Genomic DNA, 11,192 nt, shown 5'->3' on the forward strand with positions numbered 1-11,192 from the left:
AAACGTTTTCATTTATTTTCACATGAGAAGGAGTTGTATTTTTTAAAACATAAGATGCTTTTAGAAATTCCTAAAAAAAAAAAGGAATTAAGACACGTAAGTTAAGAGTATATGAAATAAATATTTCAAGCTTATTATTTAAAAAAAATATACCTAAAAATCATACCCATTTTCTACTTTTCACTGTCTAATTTCTTTCAAGCTCTTAAAAACGCAATTCAAACTTTAAGACAATTACAGATAAGTTTTATTGGCAAAGTGCTTGGCATAAATGGTGACAAAGCACTTTCATTTCTCACAAGCAAATCATTTGCCAATGCCTTCGTTAAAGACCGCAATTTCTGCGGGTGTTCGACTTTAAACAACATAAAATCTTGAAAATTCAATTTAAATCTTGAAACGAGTGCAGAAATGGAGGCAATGAGAGCCGAGGGAGAAGACTAACTGCCAACATTTACCATCAATAGCCGCATTTGCTTATATCAAGTGAAAACTTTCTTATCGGCGGCACAGCGGCAACTTCAATGACAAATTGAGACAGCGATGTGCAGCTGAGAGGGGCGCAAGAGGAGCCAAAAGTTGGCTAACACACTCGCACTCAAACTCACACTCACACTGATATAGATTGGCTTGTCGCTGTGACAACTTGCCACTTTGAGCACGTAAATTTTTGCCGTCTCTCTTGCCTTTTGAATTGATAAGAAAATTCATAAAATTTTCTTGCAATGGCAGCCAAGGATAGAAAGAATGGGAGGGAAAACGTGGGGGGCCCGGCCCTGAGGCAGAAAACGCAAAACGCAATCCAACTCAAGTGTGTCAGCAGCCGTGAAAGTGCCATTTGAGCCGGGCCGCAAACTTTTGCTGCCAACTTGCTAATCTAATGAACAATTGTGGCTGCAGGCCACCTTTAACACCTCCCTGCCCCGAGGACGAACTCTGGCAGGCACCTGTGCTCCCCAACTTTCCGGTACTGCAAATGCAGGAGATTAAAATGAAAATTAAGCTTCCATTCGGCATGTCAAACGAGTGCGCTTATTCTTGGGCATTTCTAATTGAATTTTCCGTCAACGATTTCGGCAGGAATTTAATGCAATTCGTTGAGTTTTTTAAATTGCCAGCAAAGTTTGCAGACGACATCGGCGAGCTCAAACAAGTCAGCAGTCAACTTAATTGTCATAATTTGTGTTTACAAGCTTGACGAACTTGCTAAATAAAAGAAAAACCTACGGTAAAGAAAACAGAATAATAAAAAAGAAATTGAAAAATCCGAGGAAAAATAGGAAGCCGGGCTGAAAGGATGCGAAGGCAGGCATATGTGGCCAGCTGGCTGAGCAAAGTTTTCTGCTCAAAACAAACTAACAAAAGGCCAAAGCAAATAGAACAGATGCTGCAGCCAGCAACAAAAATTGTGCTGTGGCAGGCGAAACCCAAACACAAAACGAAGCTCTTTCTTCGGATTTTTAATACGCTGCAATCTCAATTTAAAAATTATTCGTTATGTGAATCGGGAGAGAAACACAACTACTATAACTACAATTATAAATTATTATTATTTAATTTACAAAAAAAAAAATTACCTTAAATAACTTTTAATTCTCCTAGCTTTAAACTCATGGCAAGCCCATCGACTGCTGGGTAAGTAAACATTATCTCCCCAAGAATCACAAAGAATCCAGCGAAACCCTGAACTAAAATTGGACACTTAATGCTGGGTGGAAGGAAGACGACGGCAAAAGACAAATAAAGACTAAGCAAATAAAATCTAATAAAACCAAGGACACAAAAACTTGAGCCAAGCCGGCGAAAATGAGCTAAATGCTGCAAGGGGAAGTGAGGAATGGGCGGACTTGGGGAGCTGTTAGAGTGAGGCGAGAGAGCAAATGAAATAAAGTGCCAGAAGTATGTTTCATTAGCGGCAGCAGCAGCAGCAGCAGCAGCAGCAGCAAACCAGACAACAAACAAAGGACAATGGTCGGCCAAGGACACATGCTCCAGTGGAGCTGCTTGATGAACTTCATCCAGCAAACAAGCACACGAAAAAAAAGAAGAAAAAACAAGAGCCAAACTGCTGGGGACGGCTGAATGTATTTACACTTCAATTGGAGTGGTCTTTAATTTATAAGGGTGTGTGAGAAAAAGCATTTAAGAATCTCCTCACAAGGATTTATTCTACCTTAAGAATATAAACTTGATAATTAAAAGATACCAAATATTAATTAATTAATAAAGCACTATTTTAATAAGTTCATAATTTGGTTTAAGACGAGCATGACTTCTGAAGGAAAAAAATATAGAAGTCTCCTTTCCCTGAACAACAGTATAACATTTGTTAAGCTTTTCACTACACTTGCAAAAAAAAAAAAATTAACTTGAGATCTGCATTCTGCTAAATTAACAACAAAAAGTTTAATACGTGTGAATTTTTAATTTTCATGAAATATAAGAAATCTTTTTAAGATTTTACTTAGAAACACTTGTTTAAGTTCAGTTAAATGAAAAAGCTGTTAAGAGTTATAGCTAACTCGAGGTCTAGTAGGCTTGTAACTCCAAGAAAAACTCGTACAATTTTAGCAAAATAAAAAAGACTTCTGGTTATTTTGGTACTATGGATGCAGCCAAGCATATCATAACCATTAATTAAAAAGAAAAACGCGACTATAAACATATAATCCAGATTCAAGTCGGTGCAATAAATATATCTCTATTTGCAGAGAAAATGTAAGAAATAAACCCACAATCACAATCTCCCGTGATGTAAAAGAAGTGCCATATAAAAATATAAGCCAAAACTAAGCTCAATAAAGATTTATTTTCCTTTGAATTTTTTACATTTAATTTTCTGTAATTAAACTCCTTTAGGTCTTCGTATGTATTCAAAGGACTTAAGACAAAAGTCCTCGCAACCCTTTACACCATCGAAAAATCCGCATGGCTCTTTATTCATAGGCACAGGATAGCATGTATGATTCCGCTCATTGAAGCCCCAAGTGTTGTTTTGATAGCAAGTTATTGAGCCGCCAGTTCGTTTGCAAATGGCTTGAAAAATAAGATATACATTTAATTACACGATTATTATTTTATATTAGTATTAATTTCTCACTATTATACACTGGACTATGGACATAAGCAAGGCTAACCGAAAAATATAGTACGGCAATGAGGAACGGAGACTTCATGGTGACTGCTAGCCAAACGGAAATATAAAATATTTGGGAGGCAATTTAATAGGCAAAGTCTAATTTTTCACTATGAAAATACCGAAAATATTAGGTAGCCGAAATGTAGTTTCTTTATATATAACTATTTAATTTTTTTTGCCACTTCTTTGTTTTACTGACTGCACTTAGAGAGTTACTTATATACTGGCACAAGTTTTTCAGTCGAGCCGATGTGTTGGAAATAACCAGCTGTTTGAATCTTGTGTTGAAATGTGCGAGGCAACAAATATATATAGTTAAAAAAGGTGAAATATGAGAAATTTACCTAAGCGCGCTTTTCAAAACTTAAGGTGAAATATACTTAGGAAATTTGCTAATTTTGTTCTTAACTAGAGTGTAAATTGTATACAATAATTTTCTTAAGAAAAATACTTTTAACAAAGCAGCAAACCAAAGAAGAAATACTATTTCTTTGAACCTCAACAAAAAAATTTAAATATTTTAGCTATCTGCTAGCTGCCAAGAAAAATCAAAGCCTCGTGTGTCTCATTTTTGGGTTCAGTGAGAATATAACAATTTTCATTTGTCGAAACATTGCCAACACAACAACAGCTATGTAAATGTAATCTTATTGCCGACACGCAAAATTCGAAAATGGAACAATGCGAAAAGCGGCGAAAAAATAAATAAATAAAACTCAACGCGAAATGCCGCAAGTGCTCTCATAAATTTTAAGCGATTTTATAATGGCCGCTACTTCTAGTTGTCGCTTTGTGTTCGCTCTTCTGGCTCCCGGCGTTTTAATAACATTTTATACATGGACATAACGCCGAGTCACGATTTTTCAATTATGCCAGTCGGTATGAGTTGTGTGACGAAAACCAATTGCTGCTCATAACTTTTTGCCGGGAATGAAAACTCATTTTAGAAATTAAATTAAAACTGTCAGGAATAAGGAAACTGTAAGGGGTGAAATTATCTCAACAGTTTATTAAAAGATACTTACGAAGTCCCGAATGTGCACAAATCGCTTAATTGAATCAATTCATCGAGTATATAAGTCTGGGGACAATCTCTACTCGAGCAAATAAACTGTCAAGCCCAAATCACATACACAGAACATCAAACTAACCTTTTACAGATCGGTAACAATTTTCCCCTTTGTTAATCTTCATTAATCAAAAGCATACACGCTCACAAAACTATAAACACATCTTGAATGGGTGATTAAAATAAGCTTAGAAACTAAAACTCGATATAATTATGCAAGAGACATTGGGGATAATTTTGATAATAACTCAAGCAAAGGAAACTTTATGTGGGGGAGTGTGTGTGTTTGGGTTGGCTTATTATGAATGCTCGAATAAATTGCTGCTTAAAATTTATGCTGTGGACTCGTAATTCGAAAATTATATGTGTGGCTTTAATTGCTCAGTCATTCAGTTGGACCAACATGTAGGCCATAAATAGAACCCAAGAACTTGGTATATATTTACTGAAAGGTTTCATCTTGGTTTTCCATTTCATTAGAATTTCAAATGTTTACATTTAGATTTGTTTAGATTTTTCGACAGGGTGTTTTGGCAACTATCTGCCAATTATTATGAAACTATTTCAAATTTTTTGGGTTGCACCTAACAATCAACTCATTATGCAGCACAAAATGTATCCTAAAAACTACAACCATTAAATAAGTAATTAAAATGTAATTATAGTACTCGCAATCGCAATTTAATTTATTAGAATAAATGGCTTTAATTGAGTCAATTAAATTAAAAGCGAGAATATGTACATATATAAGAGGAAGGGCATAATTAATTGGCAAACTAAAAATTCTAAATTGTATTATATAAAAAAGTATTTTGGAATTAGTAATTTATGCTAAATGAAATTTATTTTCCTGTTTATACATAATTTTAAAGCTGCCAGAGGTCTGATGATTACTGGCTTTGCTATTAAAATATTTATACAGTTTGCCCAGTCAGAGAAACACCCTCATCCTGATGGAAACACAAAAACCAAGCCTACAGGACATACATACAATACATACATGCACTCATGCTGGTATGACATGTTTTTACAGTTACGTAACAAACAACAACAACAGCAGCCAGCCAGCCCTGTTAAAGCCCAAAAGGCCTAAAAGGCTGCAGGCAAATGTAGTGACAGTTAACATTAACACCAATACAAGCGTAAACATATGCTAGAACGGCCGTATGTGTGTGTGTGTTCAATGGCATAGGCAGGACCTTCTAATTGGTCGCTAGTGCAACTGGAATGCATGGTTGCCATTGCTCCTGTTTGGCTGCTGTAGCTGCCAATTTTAATTGAATTAGAAAACATATAGAAGAGGCACACTGCTCAGAAAATATAATAAATAAATTGAAACCGACTTAACATTTTTTAAAATTATTTTTTCAAGGAAAAACTTCATTGAAAATAAATCGAAATAAATTCGAAATGCTTATTTTTATTTTAGAAATTTAAAGAAAGTTACATTCCATTAATTTGCACTTCATCTTGGTGATCTAAAAATATATATTTTTTTATTTAAGAAAATATATATATTTAATATATTAAACATTTTGAAAATAAGCTTACTGTGCACAGCAAATCCACATAAACACGGACACGACTATTCCAGCATGCAAACACACTTCAGCGAGCATCCTGTTTTTCGGCCTACACCATCCGCACACACCCACACACACCCGCAGTCTATGCCACAATGTCACTCAAGCAGGTACTAAAGTTAATTACCGCAATTTCCGTGGAAAATTGTTTTATGCATTGACAGCGTGTGGGTCGAACCATGGATTTTCCATGTGCTGTATATATGTTACGTATGTGAGGATAGGGCATGCCACGCGCTTATTTTATTAAGTGCCGCTATTTTTCGGTTACAGCTACTTTTATGGCCCCTACACATGGTGTAGGTGTGAGTGCATTCCAGACTATATTACTCCCCCTTTTTCCAAATTCCATTACAATATGCGAAGGTTTTCAGTTTTTGGTGTTTTCGCGGAGGCTGCGTTGGAAAATTCTACAGAGGAACACAACTGAATTAGCGAATATTCTCTTTTTAAATTATTTGCTGCACGGAATTATATTTTTTTGAGAAACTATTTTACAATTAAATAAATTCCTAAATGAAATTGCAAATTATTCGAATTATTGAGTTAAAAATTTACTAAGGTAAACCTTTTCAATCTTGTGCATCTTGACTTTATAGTTCTGTTATAAATAATATAATACTGCAATTAGTAAAATAGTTTAAAAATATCCAAAAATTTAAAAACAATTTAAATAACTTGCTAAGCACACTATTTGGGAGTTTCCCAAATGAAGCCTTTCATGCTTCCCAGAAATCATATTCAAATGCTGCCCAAAGGGCATCCAACCTGCGGCTTTTTACTCAATTTCACTGCTATGACTGTTTTTGTTTTATTTGCCGCTGTTTAGTTAATGGTTTAGCGTGTTACCCGGCGCACTGTGGCAACAATTCTTGTTTATGCGCCGCAAACATTTTTACCACTCTCCCCGAGACCCTGGCCCCGGGCCCTGGCTCCTTCCTTACCCACGGCTGCTGATGGCATTAAATTTTATTTCACTCAAAACCGCGCACCCATAGAATTGTTTGTGGGTGTGTATGGATGTTGCTTTTGCTTTTGGCCCTGTTGCCATGGCCAACATTGTTAACTTTGACGAGGGACTGCTGACGGCTGCACATGCCGTTGTATTTAAATAAATTGCAGCCCCTTCGCCATTGCAATTGTGGCGCAAATTGCGCTAATTTTGCTGATTGTGTAGTTTCGTTGTAGTTTTTGGTCCTTTTTTTTTTAGTTTTCTATACTATGCTCCCCTATTTTTTGTTGCTGTTGATAAGCTTCAAACTTTTATGGCCAACTTTTGATAGATATTGGCCAGACAGCTATGGTAGGCCAGCCATCACAATGAATTAGATGCCATGGAAATGCAATTAAATAGGCAGTTGCTGATCGATTGGTAGAACGAAATTGAATTATTTAATATTAAAGACTTTAAGTTTAATTTTAAAGTTTAGATTTCCAACTTTATGAAGAAAACACATCACTAAAACATCTCTGGTTTCAACCTCAAAATTGCAGCTTTTATTTTATTAATGCAACACGCTTCCAAAGACCAAGTCAAGTTTGGTTTTTACACTCTTTTTCCTAAATAAATGTTAGCTTCTCAGCATTTACTGTGATGTCATCCCCTAATATTGCACCCGAAATGTTGCAATATCTTGACACCAAGTTTTGCTGGCCGAAACTCAAGCAAAGTTATCCTGTCCATTCCCTTTCCCCCCGTGTCCAGCTTGTGAATTCTCACGCCTTTTAACTCAAGTTCCTCGAGTAATTGACCTTCTTGGAGAAAGATGTCAACGGGGGGTAGGGGGAGAAGAGACAGCCAGCATTTCGAGCTTAGCAACTTTCACATCACTAAACCACTGAAAGTTGTTGACTTTATGCAACTTTTTCGTGGCCACAGACAACTACGTGAGGGTCTCTGCCAACACTTCAAGAGCACCCCTCCGAAAACTCCACCCAGCACCCTTAACACCACCCATCGGTCCGCCCTGCTGAAGGTTGACAAACAAGTTTGTTGTGCCTTGCATTTTTTGCACTCCAGCGACATTTCTTTTTGCACAAATATAAGCCCGATAAAGTGGGCGGGTCTGCCCAGTGCCCAAAACTGCTGGCGTCAGTTGCTTTTAGCATACCAACACTCTCGCAGACTAAAGGCTTACGCATACATGGGGGGAAAAATTCCAGGAGAATTGTCAAAATAAACACTCTTATGTATATTTGCTGCTCCTAATTTTTAAAATTTAACAAGTCCGTTTGATTTTATTAAAATTTTATATAAAAAGAAAGGTTACTGCGCTGCAATTAACGTAATTCTTTTTGTACAACAAAATCTTGAGATTGATGTTTAAATATTCTTTTTATTCTGTTTTACTCATTTAAATTCATTTAAAATTAAAAAAACTTAATATTCACTAATCTAATGATACAGTTTTCGCCGTGTAAAACCGAGACATGCTCTCACATAACTTTGTGGACATGGCCAACGACACGTGCTGCAATTGAATTTGTTCGAAAAACGCAATAGAAAACACCCACTGAAGCCGAATGGAAAGGACCAGAAAGGAACAGAAATGGCAGACGACTAGAAATTATTGTCCCCAAAGAGGGCACGAATTTCTGATGATCTTTGAAGTAAAAAAATGGAAAATATTCTGTTAAGAAACAAACACTTTTGGGTTGCATTCATTTGTTCTGGTCAAATATGACTAAGGATGTTATCAAGAAATATTTTATATGACAACAGGTTTTAAAACTAAAAACACATTTAAATTAAATCTTGAATTTAATAAATATAAATTGATAAAAAGCAACTTACAAATATAAACACCTTATTTGCAATGGTTTTGAATTTGTATACCTTTTTTTATTTCTATTAAAATAATATTTAATTTGTACACAATATTTACTTAATTTCATGGAAAACAAGCATAATTAATTATATTTTATTTATTTTATTCATTAAATTTAAATGTAATAATTTATAATGTTTTACTTTAAGCTATTAGAATTCCTTCTAAATTAGTAGATCTCACCCATTGTTCCTTTTATTTGATCTATTTTTATTTCCTAAAATGTACTTGTTTAAAGTCTGCTATATTTAAAATTATTAAAGTGCCAATATGCCTTGTTTTTGCTGTGGTTACACCATTCACACCCACACACACAAGGGCATGGAAGGCAAAAATACACAAACGCTGCAAATTCTTGTTGAAAAATCTAATGCCACTTGCCGGGCAGACCGAGAGTGGGTGTGTGTGTGCCTGTGTGTGTGAAAAAGGGAGACACGTAACGCGCTGAAAATTCTGCAGTTTGTCGTCCTTGCACGCACGCATGCTTCCGCAGGAACAACATGGCAGAAGGCTTGTGGCAAGCACTTTTTGGTCATGTCCTCGAGTGAAGCTGTTTTTGGCCAGGTCACCGCCTTCGCAGAATCAGCTATTAATATGCCGTGAAAACTTTCACGTGGCCAGGACTGTCGGCAAGTGCATTTCATTAGCGTTTTTAACAACATAAAACTATTAATATTTAGTGCACAGCAGCTTCTGCCACCATAAACAAAACATAAGCAGCGGCAAAGCAAACCCAGAAGCAGAAGTGGAAGCAAAAGCAAAAGCAGTTGAAGAAGCAGGCCAAGTCAACACCAACTTAGACAGAGCCGAAAACTTTTGGCTAAGCGAAAACTTTTGCCCGACTGCTGAAATTATTTTGAAATTAAGTTTCTCGTTGCCATTGCCGTTGGCATTGCTTATTTATGGCTGGCATTGCGTATCGATCGATCTTGAACCGCCGGCAGCAACACAGAGCCCATTCAGGGCGAGTAACTTTTCCTTAAATGTAATTAAAAATGTCGTCGAACTTATTTACGAGTGTTGTTTGCATAGTTGCGCCAAGTTTTTCAACAGCCGAAAGTAGGCCGCCGACCAACGGGGTGGCGGAAGGGGAAGGTCGAACCGAAGCCCTTGGAGTCCCTTAAAAATCGCTGGATATAAAAATGCATTTAGCACATAGTTAAGCTGAAATCAAATTAAGTTTTTATGGTCCTCGGATGATGCCGCTGCTGCAGTTGCAGCTTAAACGGGCTTTAGCTCAATGAATCGGAAGTAAACTGTTAATAAAAACTACTTTGAGTGCCCAGTAAAAGTTTCTGGGGAGGATAACATTATCCTTGAGCTGCACTCGAAAAATATATATAGATTTTCAAAGCAATTGGAGAAGTTAGGCGATATCTAACTGAGTTTATAAAATATCAAATCCACTTGTAAAATATAGTACAGGCAGATAAACTAGAATAAATATATTTAATATATTTACTGTTTTTTCCTGTGCAGAGGGTAACAATCTCAAATCCTCAATTATCTTTCATGCTGATAAAATCCCCCTTCGAAAAAGATGAAAATCTCCTTTCACGTCAGTCGAGTTGCAATATCAAGGATATGTTCGAAATCGAATACGCGTCGCTTGACATCTGTGTGACATTAGATCTGAGGGGGGAAATCCACGGAAAGATTCTATTTGTTCGCTTTCAATCACATTTTCAGATTTTCGACGTGCGTTGACCTTGAATGCGGGAAAATGGAACTGAAATGGGAACTCAAAGTTCCATCAAAGTTCTGCCAAAGCGTCCGTCATTCATACCAACGTTCGCATTCATTGCAACTTCGGTCCGAAATTGCTTCTCAGCGTTTTACTCAACCAAAAAACCGTTTTACTTTGCGGTCAAATGTAGCATGTACATATGCGCACCTCTCCTATGGCACCACCCCTGCACTTTTCCATCCATTTTCCAGGGTACCGGGGCTTCAGTCAGAACCAGGTCACGCCCACTAAACAAACGCTCTGCGGTATGCTGTGAAAAAAAAAAGTTTGATAGTTCTTCTTGTTGTTTGAGGCTACCCAACTTCCAGCAACCCCAGCAGACCCACCCAGGTCCTCTGGCTCTCGGATCCTCTCACTGCTCGTCCAAAGCTACCCCCTTGTGTAATTTATGTGTAGTAAATAACATTTTTCCATAGTTGTTATACTCTTTGCCAAGCAGAGGTTATTTCAATTAAGCATTCTTGTTTGTAAACCCCAAAAAAGTAAATGCCAAATGCATTAAAGTACTTCCACTTAATCGGCTTAAGTTTTGATGTAAAAGTTTAACAAGACTTAAATATAAAATGTTTTACTAAATAAAAGGAAATTATTAAAAACAATGTTTATAAATTAAGTTATACTCGGTGTAGCCATAATTTTTTTGTTTGAATATGTAGAATAGTTTCTTAGCAAAGGGTATTTCCATAATCGAGTATCGATGGCACGATTTTGCTCCCTTTTTTTGAACCCCACTCGTTTTGCGCGAGTTGCAGCTGTAGTTGGTGTAGTGGATTTTGACCTTGTGCGGAAATAAAACTGAAAATAATGGCAGTTAGCGCTAAATGGA

The 11,192-nt window shown here is 36.5% G+C and overlaps 1 protein-coding gene across 2 annotated transcripts; it reads right to left on the reverse strand.

The window, feature by feature from the left end:
• Nucleotides 1-2,790: 2,790 nt before the first annotated feature.
• LOC108081969 (uncharacterized) lies at nucleotides 2,791-3,348 on the reverse strand. 2 transcript variants are annotated; one of them, XM_017177204.3, is made up of 3 exons: nucleotides 3,259-3,348; nucleotides 3,101-3,181; nucleotides 2,791-3,036 (listed from the first exon to the last, which is right to left on the reverse strand). In XM_017177204.3, the coding sequence occupies exons 2-3, from the start codon at nucleotides 3,174-3,176 to the stop codon at nucleotides 2,846-2,848; spliced, it is 267 nt and encodes an 88-aa protein (XP_017032693.1). In that variant the 5' UTR covers nucleotides 3,177-3,181; nucleotides 3,259-3,348; the 3' UTR covers nucleotides 2,791-2,845. The 2 variants fall into 2 exon arrangements, with proteins under 2 accessions (XP_017032693.1, XP_041631918.1); XM_041775984.2 differs by having other exon boundaries at nucleotides 3,101-3,184; nucleotides 3,259-3,345.
• Nucleotides 3,349-11,192: the final 7,844 nt, after the last annotated feature.

Source organism: Drosophila kikkawai, chromosome 2L (assembly GCF_030179895.1).
Source record: "Drosophila kikkawai strain 14028-0561.14 chromosome 2L, DkikHiC1v2, whole genome shotgun sequence".
Lineage (NCBI taxonomy): Eukaryota > Metazoa > Arthropoda > Insecta > Diptera > Drosophilidae > Drosophila > Drosophila kikkawai.

Coding starts and splice junctions, on each gene's coding strand:
- LOC108081969 (XM_017177204.3), bottom strand. CDS start 3,176: ATGAAGTCTCCGTTCCTCATTGCCGTACTATATTTTTCGGTTAGCCTT. Junction 3,037..3,100: donor CCATAGTCCAGTGTATAATA/GTGAGAAATTAA, acceptor TTATTTTTCAAG/CCATTTGCAAACGAACTGGC.